Source organism: Canis lupus, chromosome 6 (assembly GCF_048164855.1).
Source record: "Canis lupus baileyi chromosome 6, mCanLup2.hap1, whole genome shotgun sequence".
Lineage (NCBI taxonomy): Eukaryota > Metazoa > Chordata > Mammalia > Carnivora > Canidae > Canis > Canis lupus.
The window spans coordinates 68,883,455-68,900,368 of record NC_132843.1 but is presented as its reverse complement, the minus strand read 5'-3'; the positions used below and the strand labels follow the sequence as shown (position 1 = coordinate 68,900,368).

Here is a 16,914-nt window from a genome sequence, read left to right as displayed (position 1 = left end):
GTAGCCACAAAAAAATACTCTTCGTGATTTTAGAAAACCATTTTCTTTCCCAACTTTCTCTGAAAGCATTAGAAAATTTGTTTCTTCTGCTTCCTATGGGGTATTTGAATACAAGTGATAGAGACTAACCATTGAAATTAAATCCAATTAAAGTAGTTTCCATGTTTAGTGCCAATTGACTTATATCTGTCCCACCAAAGACTTCCGAGCAGGGTAATAACATAAATGATACATTCTGCCTTTAGTTGTAAATTTTTTGTGAAAAATAGATATTAACTAAAGTGTGGGTTTTGTTTGTGATTTAAGAGCTAAGGAACAAGATAAGTGATTTGGAACTACATCTGCAAGGACAAGAAAAAGAGATGAAAGGCCAAGTGAATAAATGTCACGAACTCCAACTCCACCTGGAGAAAGCCAAAGCGGAATTAATTGAAAAAGAGAAAATTTTGAATAAAAGTAGGGATGAACTCATGAGAACAACAGCACAGTATGACCAGGCATCATCCAAGGTACTGGACTTTTCGTGCATTGTTGAAAACCTACATTTTGTCATCGAGTTCTTTGGAAATTCTTTCCATACAAAATTTTAACACCTAAAGTTATGAAATAAATGTTAGTAATGAACCTCATTAATACACACTAGGCAGTATTGGTACAATTGAACTAGTAAGTTCTTTTAGAATTGGGTAGATGTGGGGTCAAATCCAGATTGCATGTTTTCCCAGCCAAGTGACTTGGGCAAGTCACTGATCTCTTGTCCATCCAAGAGGGTGGGGAAGATTAAGATTATGTATATATTGCACTTGACATATGCAAGAGGTGACTAAGTGATGGAACTTTCAAAGCGGTTTAGGACTTAAGATAAAATTTAATTGATCGACTTTTGGATCCAATGTGTGTACTCCCAAAATTTAAGCTTAATGCTCCAATTAAGGCCAAGCTTCTTAGCGTGTTTGAGGGTGTTTTGTTGTTGCTTGGCCCCCAACCTACCTCTAATGTTTTATTCCTTTTTTTCTATTCATTTATTCAGACTCATTTGACAAATATTTGTTGACTGTCTACTGTTTGTCAGGCACTGTTCTAGACCTGGGGTGAAGCAGTGAGAAAATAGACAAAAACTATTGCTTTTGGAGAGCTTCATCGTAATGGTGGATGTAGCATAAATATATAGTTGTGTAGATAATATGGCGTATGGTAATAAGTGTAGAGAAAGGTGAATTATCTTCTAGGACCAACTGATTATTTGGTGTTTCCTGAACCCAGTCTTCATCTGGGTCCAGTGTTTCTTTCTTCTTCTAATTCTTTTTTAATTATTTATTTTAGAGACAGCATGTGTACATGCAGTGGGGGGCAGAGGGTGAGAGAGAATCTCACTCAGACTCCCTGCTGAATGAGGAGCCTGATGTGGGCTTGATCGAGGGGCTCGATCTAATGACCTTGAAATGACTTGAGCCAAAATCAGAAGTTGGATGCTCAACCAACTGAGTCACGCAGGTGCCCCGATCTGGGTCCAGTGTTTTGCTCACATTTGCCTTTCTGCGTGGCATACTCTTTTCTTGGAATACTCTTGATATTTTCCTCAACCTGTGAGCTCCTTCATCTCTTATGCAGTGAGATCTTTTCTCCTGGCATCTCTCTTAATGACCTTTTTATTGTCATCACTTGTGTCCTGGCCCTGTGGGTTCCCACACTTGGCTAATTGTCAGAATCACTGAGAACCTGGCAAAACTAATCCTGTTAGACCTTTGTCTGATGTGGGCTTAAGGAATTTACTTTTAATCAACTCTAGATATTTCCAAGGCAGTAGATAAGAACCACTGTAGTAGGTAGACCTCTGTGTTCTATTTGCCTCCTGAAGGCAGGTTCGTTAGTTCACTCTTCCCTCTTTTCTTTTCTTTCTTTAAAAATTATTTTAAGGTAATTGTAGATTCACATGTAGTTGTATAAAATAATAGCTTTTAATATGGTGTGTTACGTTGATGGCTTTTCAAATATTTGAACAAGCCTTATGTCCTTAGAATAAGCCCAACATAGCCATGGTATGTAATTCTTTTTATATATTTCTGGATTTTATTTGCTAACCATTTGTTGAGGATTTTTGTGTCTATATTTATGAGGGATTTTAGTCAGCTGTTTCCTATTTTTGTTTTGTCCTTGGTATTTGTATGAGAAGTCATACTAGTTTCATAAAATGAATTGGGAAGTGTTCTCTCCTATTCTGTTTTTGGAAGACATTGTGTAGAATTGGTGTTATTTCTTCTTTATGTTTGATAGAATTCTCCATGAAACCATCTGGGCCTGGAGATTTCTTTTTTGGGAGTTTTAAAATAACCAATTTAAGGGGCACCTGGGTGGCACAGTCAGTTGAGTGTCTGACTCTTGATTTCAGCTCAGGTCATGATTTTATGGGTTATGAGATCAAGCTCCACGATGGGCTTTGTACTCAGTGTGGAGTCTGCTTGAGATTTTCTCCCTCTCCCTCTGCCCCTCCCGCTGTGCTCTCTCTTTCTCTCTCTCTAAAATGAATAGATCTTTTAAAAAATTGCAAATTTAACTTTTAAAATAGATATAGGGCTATTAAAATTATTTCATGGGCAGCCTGGGTGGCTCAGCCGTTTAGTGCCGCCTTCAGCCCAGGGCCTGATCCTGGAGACCTGGGATCAAGTCCCACGTCATGCTCCTTGCATGGAGCTTGCTTCTCCCTCTGCCTGTGTCTCTGCCTCTCTTACATTCTGTGTCTCTCATGAATAAATAAATAAAATCTTAAAAAAAAAAAGTATTTCATACTGAATGAGTTGGGATACCTTGTGTTTTTAGAGGAAATGGTCCTTTTTATCCAAATTTTTAAACTTAAAAATGTAGTTAATTTGTAGTAATTCTTATTCTTTTGATATTGTTAGATAATATTCTCTGTTTTTGATATTTCTGTCTTGTTTTCTCTTTGTCAGTCTTGCTAGAGATATGTCAATTTTTGTCAGTAATAACAATAAAATTTGTCAATTTGTTATTCTTTCCAAAGAATCAGCTCTTTTGTTCGTTTATTGTCTATTATTTTCTTTTTCCAACTTTATCTGTTTTTGCTCTCTTATTTTCCTCTGCTTACTTTGGCCTTATTCTGCTCTTTTTTCTAGGTTATTGAGATGGGGAGCTTAAATAATTGATTTGAAACTTTTCTTTTCTTTTTTTTTTTTTTTTATAAGATTTTTATTTATTTTTTTTAATTTTTATTTATTTATGATAGTCACAGAGAGAGAGAGAGAGAGAGAGAGAGAGAGGCAGAGACACAGGCAGAGGGAGAAGCAGGCTCCATGCACCGGGAGCCCGACGTGGGATTCGATCCCGGGTCTCCAGGATCGCGCCCTGGGCCAAAGGCAGGCGCCAAACCGCTGCGCCACCCAGGGATCCCGATTTGAAACTTTTCTTTTCCAGTGTAGGCATTTCAAAGTATAAATTTCCCTCAGTACTGCTTTAACTGTGTCCTACAAATTTTGATATATTGTATTTTTTATTCCATTCAGTGTATTTTTAAAACATTTTTCTTGAGACTTCCTCTTTGCCTCATGGATTACATAGAAATACCTTGTTACATTTCCACGCGTTTGGAGGTTTTCTTCTTTCTATTATTGATTTCCATTGTGTTCAGAGAACATACTTAATGATTTCAATTCTAAGTTTGTTGAGGCTTGTTTTATGGCCTGACAATGGCCTATCTTGGTATATTTCATGGGCACTTGGGGGAAAAAAGTATTCTCTTGTTGAATGGAGTGTTCTAAAATTATCCTTAGCCCCAAATTATCGATTGGTTGTTGGTGTTGTTGAATTCTCCTATATATTTACTGGTTTCCTGTCTATCAGTTTTTGAAAGAAGGATGGTGAGAGTCTTCTGTAATTGTTGATTTATCTATTTCTTCTATAGTTTTCACTTCACATATATTTTTTTAAGATTTTATTTATTTATTCATGAGAGACACACAGAGAGAGAGGCAGAGACACAGGAAGAGGGAGAAGCAGGCTCCATGCAGGGAGCTGGATGTGGGACTCAATCCTGGGTCTCCAGGACCAGGGCTGAAGGCGGCACTAAACCGCTAAGCTACCAGGGCTGCTCTCGCTTCACATATTTTATAGCTCTGTAGCATATGCATTTGGGATTGCTATGTCTTATTGGCTGATTGACCTTTCTCATTGTATTATAGCCTTCATTGTCTCTGGAAATTTTCTTCATTCTGAAGTCTACTCATTCTGATATTAACATAGCCACTCCACGTTTCCTTTAATGTTTGCATGATGTATTTCTTTCTGTCTTTGGGCTTTCAGCCTATCCTTTTATTATTATATTTGAAGTGAGTTTTGCATAGACAATATATAGTTAGATTTGTTTTTTTATTATTATTATTTATTATTTAATCTACTCTTCCACCATCTGTCTTTTAATTAGCATATTTAGGCCATTTACATTTATTGTAATCACTGATAGGGCATGGCTTAAAACTGCTATCTTATTTATTGTTTTCTATTTCTTTTTGTTTTTCATTTTATTGTTTCCTGTAGGTTACTCAAACATTTTATAGAATTTCATTTTAATTTATCTAGTGTTTCTGGATGTATTTCCTTGTAGAGCTTTTATAGTGAGTGCTCTAGATAATACATTACATATACATACCATTTATCTGTCTGCTGGTTGTCATGTAAGCAGCTCTAATGGATTACAGAAAACTTACTATTCTTTTCATCCTTTTACTTTCCCCTATTTATAATCCCATTTTCTTAAGTGTTTTCCCTACCTACATTTAGAACTACTTCAGACAGTCTTAGAATTTTTGCTTTAGCTGTCAAACATAACTTAGACTTTCTTTCTCTTCTCCATTTTTCTATCATTTATACCAATATCGTTGCTTACTTTGTTTTCTTCTTTCCCAATCTCTTCCAAGGTTCCTTCTTTCATCATTTCCTTTTTGTTTAGAGAACTTCTTTTAGCCTTTTTTTTTTAGGGTTGATCTACTGGCCACATACTCCCTTAGTTTTCATTTCTCTTGATACTTTATCCTGGCAGGTATTTCCTCAGGATACAGGGATTCTAGGCTGACTCTTATCTTCTTTCAGCACTATCATGTATTTACCTTGAGTCCCAAAGTCCCTAGTCACTCAGTCTTCTTCTCCTTTCAGAGCTTTCTTAACATTTGTGCAGGTTTTGAATTGTTCTTGATGGCAGGAATAGGGAAATGTATGTTTATTCTATCTTCCTGGAAGTGTTAGTCTAGGTTTATTTTTCAGACATTCTCCTAGTGCAATGCTTTGCGTAGAGATCTGCTGATAAATACTAATTCAGTGTATGAGGGTGCAATGGAGGGTCAATGGGACCATGACCTACCTTGACATACATATTTATTCACTTTGTGCAGTCTGAGTTTGTAGGTTGTTTTTCTAAGTTAAAAAGACTTGGATTTGAGCCCTGGTTCTGACACATCTCAATTGTTTTGTTTTTGAATTCTGAGCCTCCACTGTCTAATCAATAAAATGGTGTTAATAGTGTCTTTGTCATAAGTTTGTTGTAAAGATAAAGATAACTTTTGTAAAGGCTTTAGCATAGTGCCTGGCACATGGTGAATTTATAATAATATATTAGTTATTATTGTGTTGAGTTCCTTGTTATTCAAGTTTATTTTCAGTTGCATTTCTGCCAACTCAAGCCTTCTTATATATAAGAATTAACTTATCCTATTATACTTTATCTTACTGGTTTTGGTGTGAAAGGATCACTGAATCTTTGTTTTATCTAACATATTTGATAAGGTTTCTTCTTACCATATCATGAATGAAAACTTTTGACTAGAACAGTGCTGAGAAGACAGCTCTGGGTTTCTATTAGAAGCCATCCCCCGTCCCAGGTTCTTAAGACTCATTTGTTCAATGCTTTCTGGATTCCTTTTTTTCCAGAGAGCTACAAATCTACCTAACTGAAAATTCAGTCTGTCTTTCTCCCTCTTGCCTCTTAGGATAATAGGACCTGGTCAAATGTGTTGCTGAAATCAAATTATGCCTTGTTTATGCTGTTCCCTGACCTACCATTAGAATTACCCATTAAGTAAAATGGAACTAATTCAATCAAAATCAATACTATGTTTCTTTTTTTTCCCCCCCACGATTTTATTTATTTATTCATGAGAGACACAGAGAAGCAGAGACATAGGCAGAGGGAGAAGCAGGCTCCCTGCGGGGAACCGAATGTGGGACTTGATCCTAGGACCCTGGGATCATGACCTGAGCCAAAGGCAGACACTCAACCACTGAGCCACCCAGGTGCCCTACCATGTTCTTTTGTGAACATACGCTGTTTCTAATATACTTCTTTTCTAAGTATTTACAAACTGTGTGGGATACAAAATATGAACTCATGTAGAAGCATTGAGTCTGGCAGCACACCTAGAGTTCAGCACCCACGTTTCACAGATGAAAACTAAGGCCCACGGTGCTAAGTGAGTGCCCAGAGTCATATACTACATGTTTTCAAGGATTTCAGCTCTGGACACATTTTTAGAATATTATGGAACATTCATGACACCTACTGGTCATCTACTCTTATGTGGATTATGCATCATCAGTATCAGAATGTCATTGTACAAAATTTAAATAAAAGGTAGATGTTTTCTAAAGGCTCTTTTTAAAACTATTTTGTACTAACAAAGAATTCTGGATTCTGAGAGCTGTTAGTGGAATATGTTGCAGTTTGAAGGAGGACCAGCAGAGGGCACCAAGGGTTCATTCGTCTCTGTATGGCATGGGTTTTTTTTTTTTTTTTTTTTTTCCCTGAGAATTGTCAACCACCGAAATTTGGACCATCATTTGGGCGGTGATTTTTTTTATCTGGGTTGTTTACCGCTGCATCCCAGGTGCCTGGCACAATGCTTGACACATAGCAGGCTCTCGATAAATATTTGTTAGATTCATATTGATTATTATTATAAACAATTTCTGTAATGCTTTTTCTTGGGGATTTAAAAATTTAAGAAGAGTAAAGATAACAAAATGTATCTTAATGTCCAAGGCCATGGATTAATTTGACCACTGGCTCAATTATTTTTCTTTTTGAATTTGGTATATTTAAAGTTCTGATAGTTGGAAAATCATTTAATCATTAATGACCAGCTTTGTTTTTCTTGTCTTTGGTTAATCATTGGTCTCTGACTGGTCTTCTGGCAAAGTATTACATAGTATTTTATTTTCCTCCAATTTTTCTATTAAATTTCTAGTATTTCTAATAGTTCAAAATGAGACTATAGTGAGTCTCAGAGAAATACTTTAGAAGAGAGATTTGCCAAATTGGGGCACATTTCTTTTAGATCAGGGATACTCCCCCACGGATATAAAGTGTTCTTATTCTTCCTGGAAACTTGAGAGTTGTTTTGTAGGGCATTTTAAGGATTTGAAAATTCATATCCTACATAGGGAAGATTCAGAGGAATGGGTTTCAGCACTTGATTTTTTTTTTTTTAGCCCTTGATTTAAGACAATTTTGCTCCAATTTAATTTTAGAAAGGCATCCTAAGTTATGATTATTTCATATTTTAAAACTTATTTTAAGGTATTGGCGAGGTACAAAGGCAAAAGAATGTTCTTTCTGTTGCTTAGGGCAGCTTGGTTAAAAACCAGTTATGATAATCTCTGGGGTGCTGTGAACCTTCAGAAATTTTTTTTTTCTGGTTAAAATTTACTTATTTATTTATTTATTTATTTATTTATTTATTTTTATTTTTTAAATTAAAAAAAATATTTTATTTTTACTTATTCATGAGCGTTACAGAGAGAGAGGCGCAGACCAGGCAGAGGGAGAAGCAGGCTCCTCACGTATGGAACCCGATGCAGTACTTGATCCCTGGATGTCAGGATCATGCCCTGAGCCTAAGGCAGATGCTCAACCGCTGAGCCATCCAGGCGTCCCTAGTATTTTTATTTAAATTCAATTTGCCAGCATATAGTATAACACTCCATGCTCATGACATCATGCCTTCCTTAAATACCCATCACCTAGTTACCCCATCCTCCTATCCCCCTTCCCTCCAACAACCCTCTGTTTTTTAAGATTAAGAGTCTCTCATGGTTTGTCTTCCTCTCCGATTTTTCCCCACTCAGTTTCCCTTCCCTGCCTTATGGTCCTTTTCCTATTTCTTATGTTCCACATGAGTGAGACCATATAATTGTCTTTCTCCGATTGACTTATTTCACTCAGCATAATACCCTCTAGTCCCATCCATGTCGATGTAAATGGTAGGTATTTGTCCTTTCTGATGGCTGAGTAATACTCCATTGTATATGTAGACCACATCTTCTTTATCCATTCATCTGTCGAAGGACATCATGGCTCCTTCCACAGTTTGGCTATTGTGGACATTGCTGCTATGAACATTGGGGTGCAGGTGTCCTGTTGTTTCACTACATCTGTATCTGGGATAAATACCCAGTAGTGCAGTTGCAGGATTGTAGGGTAGCTCTATTTTTAACTTCTTGAGGAAACTCCACACTGTTTTCGAGAGCAGCTGCACCAGCTTGCATTCCCATCAACAGTGCAAGATGTTTCCCCTTCTCCACATCCTCACCAACATTTGTTGTTTCCTGTCTTATTAATTTTAGCCATTCTCATCAGTGTAAAATGATATCTTATTGTGATTTTGATTTGTATTTTCCTGATGACAAGTGATATGGAGCAGCATTTCATGTGCCTGTTGGCCTTCAGAAATTTAAAATGGTGCAGTGGGAGCATTGTGGAAAGAGGCATTTTAATATTTAAAATTTACCACAAAATAGAAACAAACTTGTCTTTGGTTAGTTGAAAGAAACTATCATATGAGAGTAATGGGTACCCACTGATTATTTCACAGCTTCTAAATTACACAGGTCAGCATCATTGCATTTGAACCTCTCATTTCCATGCAACAAAATATTAGATGAATCTTTATCAGAAATGCTGATTTCTTTTTTCCTAGTGCAAATTATGAAGTATTCATCTAAATGGTCTAATAGTTTACATCCCTTCTAATATTTCCCAAATATAAGCTTTACATATGCTAAAATAATTATAGTGGTTTTAATATTTGTTGATCGTTTTATTCTATTTACTTATTAGTTTATTTTTTTTTGAAGTTTTATGTAAATAATCTCTACACCCAAAGTGGGATTTGAACTCACAACCCCAACAGTCACACACTCTACTGGCTGAGCCAGCGAGGTGCCCCCACTGATCATTTAAAATCCAACTTTATTTTTTTTTTTTTAAGATTTTATTTATTTATTCATGAGAGACAGAGAGAGAGAGGCAGAGACACAGGCAGAGGGAGAAGCAGGCTCCTTGCAGGGAGACTGATGTGGGTCTAAATCCCGGATCCCAGGATCATGACCTGAGCCAAAGACAGATGCTCAACCACTGAGCTACCCAGGTGCCCCTAAAATCCAACTTTTAATGAAACAAAAATATCAAAATATAAAGATGAACTTGGAAGTCTCAGGACTAATTTTTCTAAAATTCAAAATAATTTGCTTCTCATCTCGGATAATTTTGTATTGACCCTTTTTATTTGTTTAGTGTACTGCGTTGGAACAAAAACTGAGAAGATTGTCTGAAGATTTGAGTTGTCAGCGACAAAATGCAGAAAGTGCCAAATGTTCTCTGGAACAGAAAATCAAGGAGAAAGAAAAGGAATTTCAAGAGGTAAGGTAAATAGATTCATGAGGAGTTTGCCCTGAAGGCTCTTGTCGGGCATTTCATGGTTTTGTCATTTGAGAAGAGCTGCCGAATGTTATCTCTTGGGGTGTCCTTTGATAGGGGAACTACTTTGTGAGGAAGAGGTTTCCCGTGTTTTCCACCACACTTCCATCTTTCAGTTTTCGATTGGAGAAGCGACTGATAGCCAGAATGTTCTTTTTTATCTGTGTCCTCTGATATCTTTGAGGTCTGATACTGAGAGTTGGAAAGAATCATATCTCTTCTTTGAAACAACTCTCAGTTGTGAAGGAAGTTGTATCCTGTTCTCTCCCTATTTTGAAAGCCTCTTGTTGGCAGATATATTAGAAAGGTAATTGTTGCAATGGGACAAGAGGCTGGCAGGTGAATTAGGGCTGAAGATGCCCTTCCAGAAGCATTGCTGCTGGTGCCAGTGACTTAGCTTGGCAGAGTGTGTCGTGTGCAGGGAGACTCTCTGGTCTTTCAGTAAGGGTGCCTGGAAATGGAAATCTGGTATCCTGGTATGGTTATCAAAAGTTGAATGGTGGCATATCCTGCTGTCATTCAAAATTGTAAGTGGTGTTAGGATGTTTGAGGTCTTTTTTTTTTTTTTTTAAGATTTTATTTATTCACGAGAGACACACAGAAGCAGAGACATAGGCAGAGGGAGAAGTAGGCTCCATGCAGGGAGCCCAATGGGACACTCAATCCCAGGACCCTGGGATCATGACCTGAGCCAAAGGCAGACGCTCAACCACTGAGCCACCCAGGTTCCCCAGGATGTTTGATATCTTAAACCCCATTTTTGAGAATCTTTGATTTCCTAGTCAAGTTGTGACCCTGGCAGCTCAGCTCTCCTCCCTTTTGTCCCTGGACTTGTCGAAAGGGACATGAATATTTTAATATTGGGGATGGGATGGAAGCTGTCTGGTTTCCATGAGGTCAACGGGCAGACTCCTTCCCCTTCCCCTCAAAGGCCTGCGTTTGATCCCCAGGACTAGAGCTAAGGATGGTTTATGTTGATCATTAAGTGAGTGGTCAGCCTGGCTCCCCAGCGCCTCCTGCTCTTTGAGCATGGCATGGCCCGCCCGCAGGAGGGTTGCCGCTCACCCTAGAGTCTCCTCGTTAACCGTCCCCAACCCCACTGACGCCTGTGCCTTTGCTGTTTCAGGAGCTCTCCCGTCAACAGCGTGCCTTCCAAGCCCTGGACCAGGAGAGCACACAGATGAAAGGCAGACTCACGCAGGAGTTACAGCAAGCCAAGAACACTCACAATATCCTGCAGGCTGACCTGGATAAAGTAGGGAGCTGGCTTAGTTCTCTCTCCTCATTTAGTCCCCCTTTTCCTAATTCATGCATTTTCTCTAACTGCAGCTGGCCTTGTGATGCTTCTAAAGAGCTGCTCTAACCTCCCTTTCCTTATTTATCAAAGGAGAGAGCAAATGGGATCTTTCTGAGTCTGGGTTTGCTGATTTACAGAAAGAGAGGAGTGAGTGAGGATCTCAGATCTGAAGGTGGGTGGAAGGGTGTGATAGTCCGGTGGTTCTCCGCTGCGTCAGCAGGTGGGAGCCATCCCGAGTAATTTATGCCTCCCGCAAATAGCCAAAGTGCTGAAACCTAAAGTCAGTTTACTTATTTAACACTTACTCCAAAAATGATCTCATCCAGTCTTATGGGCTTGCCTCTCATCTATATGATGACAACCCTATATAATTTTTAGCCAGGATGCATGTTCTGAATTCCAGGCTGGTGGGTGTGCACCTGATATTTCCACTTGCCTGTCCAACAGGCACCTCACACTTAGCATGGTAATAGCTGAACTCCAGCTATTTGTTTCAAATGTGCTCCTCCCATAATCTTCCTTATCCCAGTAAATAGCAGTTCCAGTCTTGACATCACTGAGGCCAAATCACTGTGTCATCTTCAACTCTGCTTTTTCTCTCACAGCTCAGAGTCTTCCATTAGGATTCTTCTGACTCTACCTTTATTTACACACACGTGTCTATATTTGTGTGTGTCTGTATGTGCCTATATTTGCATATGCATGAGTATTATAACTACATTTAAACCTTTTCGAGTTAATAGACAAAATCTATATAGAACAGATTTACAATTCAATAAATTATTATTAGGAATGCTCTCTTAGGACCATTATCTGTGTCGGAGCATAGAATCTTGTCACCTACCCCAGAAACCCTCCCACGTGCTTCCGACTTCCCTGCTAAGAATAAGCCTGATTTGTTTGACTTTTTAAAAAGTAAGTAAATATAAGTTATGTTTTACTGGTATCCAGGTTAAATAAAACCTGATAATAAAAAATAACATTTATTTATTTACTTATTTTTAAGATCTTATTTATTCACTCATGAGAGACACACAGAGAGACAAAAACATAGGCAGAGGGAGAAGCAGGTTCCCTGTGGGGAACTCGATATGGAACTCGATCCCAGGACCCCAGGATCATGCCCTGAGCCAAAGGCAGATGCTGAGCCACTGAGCCACCCAGGCATCCCTGGTTTTTAGGTTTTAGAGTAGAGGTATGAACAAAACACTTAAACATAGTTACAGAATATAATGTATATATTATGGGATATAATGCACAGAATTTACCAATCTTGTCTTTTCTAAGCCAATTGGTATATTTGTGTGAATTACAAAAAGGTGCCCCGCCCCCACCTCAAGACACTGATAACCATACAAACCTATGAAGACTATGAATGAATGGTGCCCTTTGGAGTTGCCTGCAGAACTATAAACTCAGGCCCTGGGTAAAGGAACACACAACTTGAAGAATAGAGAGGAGAGAAAAATATGGCTAGAAATGCATGTTTATACATTTTACCTAATAAGGAGTCAGATATATATTGAAAGTTATTGGATCAAGAAAAAGAGACTTAAGTTTATTTTTTATTTATTTATTTTTAAAGATTTTATTTATTTATTCATGAAAGACACAGAGAGAGAGGCAGAGACACAGGCAGAGGGTGAAGCAGGCTCCATGCAGGGAGCCTGATGTGGGACTCGCTCCCAGGTCTCCAGGATCAAGCCCTGGGCTGAAGGTGGCGCTAAACTGCTGAGCCATCTGGGCTGCCCAAGACTTAAGTTTATTATTTAAAACTATAATGTTAAGGCAATGGAAGAAGTCAATAATACATAATACTTTTTACTAAAATTTGTAAATTGGAAGGGAGGTAGGTCTTACTGTATGTGAGAATCCACTGATAAATCCATAATGTTATAAGATTATTATTTAGAATAATGAAAGTAACCATCAAAGGAATAAAAATAGAAATTGTGAAAAACTATACATAAAAAGGGGTATAGTGTTGGATAGAAATTGGTTTTTTATTTCCTACCGTTCTATACTGTTGTTTTTTGTCATGCATTTAGATTACTACTATAATCATTTTAAACAATGGCACTGCATAATTATGAACACATGATTATGTCCAATACATAGTTTTACAAAAGCTATACCAAACATGAGTTTGCTTCTCTCTGGACTATACAGTTAGGCAATTTTGTTTTATTTTGGCTTTTGCCTATTATTAATTTTTCCAAGTGTTCCTATGTAATATGCTTTATAGATAAAATGAGTATTAAATTGCCAGCAACAACTGAAATGTTAAGACTCGTATTTTAGGAAATTGGTAGTAAGCTCTAACATCCCTTCCCTCTGATTCTGTTCCCTCCCTGAATTTCTGTCTAATGAAAGTTATTGTCTAACTTTCTATCTTATACTGAATATGGCTACTTCTAACTATCTGTGCTCCTCTGTGTGGTGTGAGACACTGTCATTTCTCACCTGGGTTACTGTATGAGCCTCCTTACTGCCCTCCATCCTTCTGGACTTGCTCCTTAAAATCTATTTTCAACCATCAGCCCGAGTGTAAGTCTTTTTAAAGTAGAAGTCCGGGGGATCCCTGGGTGGCGCAGCGGTTTGGCGCCGGCCTTTGGCCCAGGGCGCGATCCTGGAGACCCGGGATCGAATCCCACGTCGGGCTCCCTGCATGGAGCCTGCTTCTCCCTCTGCCTGTGTCTCTGCCTCTTCTCTCTCTCTCTGTGACTATCATAAATTAAAAAAAAAAAAAAAAAAAAAAAAAAAAAAAAATTAAAGTAGAAGTCCGGATTATGTCACTCCTCTACTCACAATTGCAATCACTTCTCCTCTCTCTCATAGTAGGAGCCACGTCCTTCCAAAGGCCTATAAGACCCTGACGGCCCTCCCACCACCTCGCTGTTGGTTGAACACACTCCACTTATGCTCTTTGGGGATGTGCTGTGTCCAGAAAGTTCTGTAGGGCATACACCTTCAGTTGCTTGAGCTTTCTCTCTTCTAGTGTCGCTTTATCAATGACATCTACTCTGGTCATCCCGTAGACTCTTACCCTCAAGTACTTTCTGTTTCCTTTACTTTGCTTAATTTTTCTACGTAGGGCATATCATGTGATGTATGATACAGTTATTTGTTTTTTTATGTTTTCCTTCCAATCACTTAAGTCTTTCCATGAGGAGGGGCTTTTGTCTGTTTAGTTCCCAGCTCTACCTGCAACACTCAAGCACTGAATACCACAGCTCAAAAATGGCAGGTGGATTGTAGTTGTTCATTCTTTTCTTGACTTGACCCCTGTGGCTTGACAGGGTGACACATTCTAGAGTTTACTCTGAATATATCAGGTACTCATCTGTTGTCAGAGTGCCTGCCATCCATTTTCTTAGTGCTTGCTTCTTTATTTTCTAAAATTAAGGCTCTACCTCTTAGGTAGAGTCTCCTTTAATGGAAAATAGAGGTTAATTCTCAAATTCAGGATATAACCAAGTGGGACATGTTGACCTCTCTTAGAGGAACCAGAGATGGGGATATAGCCACAATGGGAGAAGGGACTCCCTGACATCTGTTATGTGCTAGGAGTCCTCTCTATCTGGCTATCCAAGGTTAGTTGAACAAAAAAACCTCCCTTCCCAGGATAAATTGTTACTGTTTAATGGGCTTCCTCCAAGGCCTTTTAAAAAAAAGGCCTGTTTTGGTTTTGTTTTCTGAGCCTAGCTTTTATTAGATGTTTTGTAGTTTACTTAATTATTCTATGGGTGGAGGTTTAGGTTCTCAACATTTTCTTGTTCATTGTAGCCCCGGTGGCAACATCATGTGTGTATCTGTGTTGGTGTTTTTGCAGGACAGGTTTCCACATGTGCAATGGGCAGTCTCAAGGGCATGTGCATTCTCCCTTGTGATTGATTCTGACAAATTGGTCTCCAAAAAATTGTAATGTATCTCCTCACCTGGTCAGTGTAAGACCAGGTGTTTTCCTGTTTCCTGTTTTCGCCCATCCTTGTTAATAGGAGATAGTTTTTGTTTTATAAATTTTGCCAGCTGAGGAGCGAAAAAGCATCTTATTCTTGTTTCATTTCATTTCTTCCTTGATTTCCACTGAGGATGTTTCTTTCAGAAGTTGATTTGCAGTTTGTATTTTTTTGTATAAAATTGTTTATACTTTTTTTTCTTAAAAAATCTGTTTACCTTTTTCTTTTTTTCTTTCTTTCTTTTTTTTTTTTTTTTTTAAGATTTCATTTATTTATTCGTGAGAGAGACAGAGGGAGAGCGAGAGCAAGAGGCAGAGACATTAGGCAGAGGGAGAAGCAGGCTCCAGGCAGGGAGCCCAATGTGGGACTCGATCCCCCGGACTCCAGGATCACACCCTGGGCTGAAGGCAGATGCCCAACCGCTGAGCCACCCAGGCGTCCCTGTTTACCTTTTTCTAAATTGAGCCATAGATGTGCTTTGTTGGTCATATCATGGGTATATAATTTTTAATCTGTTGTTTAGCAAATATATTCTCTCTGTTTCTTAACTCAACTTTTTGTTTTGGTTCATTACTGTTTCATGGTTTAATTTTTTGTGAAATTTGTTTTTTTCTCTGTGGCTTCTTCTGCAAACCCAGCCTTTTTTCATCTCCTATCTGCTGTCACCCAAACTGTTCTGATGGTATCTTAGTTAAACCTATAATGCTGTATTTAGCTGTGAGGTATATCGTCTCACCCAAAATAGATGGCATCAGTTCTTATATTCTATGACTGTTTTATTTAAAAATAAATAATCTATTTAAAAAGTAACATAAATATGAAACTTTGCCTGGTTTTCTCTTTGCAGGTCACATCAGGAAAGTACCAGCTAGAAAAAACATTGGAAGAGTTTAAGCAAAAGTTCTGCAGAGCTGAACAGGCATTACAGGCCAGTCAGGTCAAGGAAAGCGAGCTGAGGAAAAGCAATGAAGTAAGTGAGGAACAGAGATGAGAATTTTTCAACTTCTGTGTAGGATGAAGTGGGAGGGAGCACTCAAACACTATTTCTTCATAGTTTATCGTGACTGTACATAATTTTCCTTTTTATTTGTCACAGTTATTACAAAGCATTTGTATATAATCTATGACATAAACATCTATGCTTTTTTTCACTTTCCATTTGTTTATGATTATGAATATGCATCTAGCAGTTATAGGTAAACATGGCTTGTATTAAGATCATGTAGTAATTGTTTTTTATTTTTTAAAGGTTATTTTAGGAGCATCTGGGTGGCTCAGTGGTTCAGTGTCTGCCTTCAGCTCAGGTTGTGATCCTGGGGTCCTGGGATCGAGTCCTGCATTGGGCTTCCCTCAGAGTCTGCTTCTACCTTTGCCTATGTCTCTCTTTGCCTATGTCTCTGCCTGTCTGTGTCTCTCATGAATAAATAAATAAAAATTTTTTAAAAAGCTATTATTTTAGATTACCTGAGAGATGGAAAGAAGTGGAAAGAAACAAAATTAGTAATGGGAAGTATAATTTAAATCCCCTTTCTAAGGCTGGCTTTTGAGTCAACACATATTAGAAACCTTGTGGAAAGTCATAGATTTGAATTAACAAAAGCAAGGACAGTTGAAGGATTTTTAGATTTAAAATTCCTATAAGGGGCTCCTGGGTGGCTCAGTTTGGTAAGCCTCAGACTCTTGATTTCAGCTCAGGTCTCAGGTTGGTGAGATTGAGCCCCACATTGGGCTCTGCAGTAGGCATGGAGTCTGTTTGAGCTTCTCTCCCCTCTGCTCCATCCCCAGTTGTGTGCTTGTTCATGCTCTCTCTCTCTCAAAACAAAAACAAAACAAAAAAAAGAACCAAAAAAACCCCAAACAAGAAGTAAATGTCATTTGTTGCCCTAACATCCAAAGTCATG

The 16,914-nt window shown here is 38.3% G+C and overlaps 1 protein-coding gene across 3 annotated transcripts in view; it reads left to right on the top strand.

The window, feature by feature from the left end:
* CENPF (centromere protein F) overlaps window positions 1-16,914 on the top strand; it is a 63,637-nt gene that overhangs the window by 15,420 nt on the left and 31,303 nt on the right. For all 3 annotated transcript variants that reach the window (XM_072831069.1, XM_072831068.1, XM_072831067.1), the window contains exons 7-10: window positions 307-509; window positions 9,575-9,700; window positions 10,884-11,012; window positions 15,861-15,983. In XM_072831069.1, the coding sequence (XP_072687170.1) occupies window positions 307-509; window positions 9,575-9,700; window positions 10,884-11,012; window positions 15,861-15,983 (581 nt within the window). The remainder of the gene's footprint in view (window positions 1-306; window positions 510-9,574; window positions 9,701-10,883; window positions 11,013-15,860; window positions 15,984-16,914) is intronic.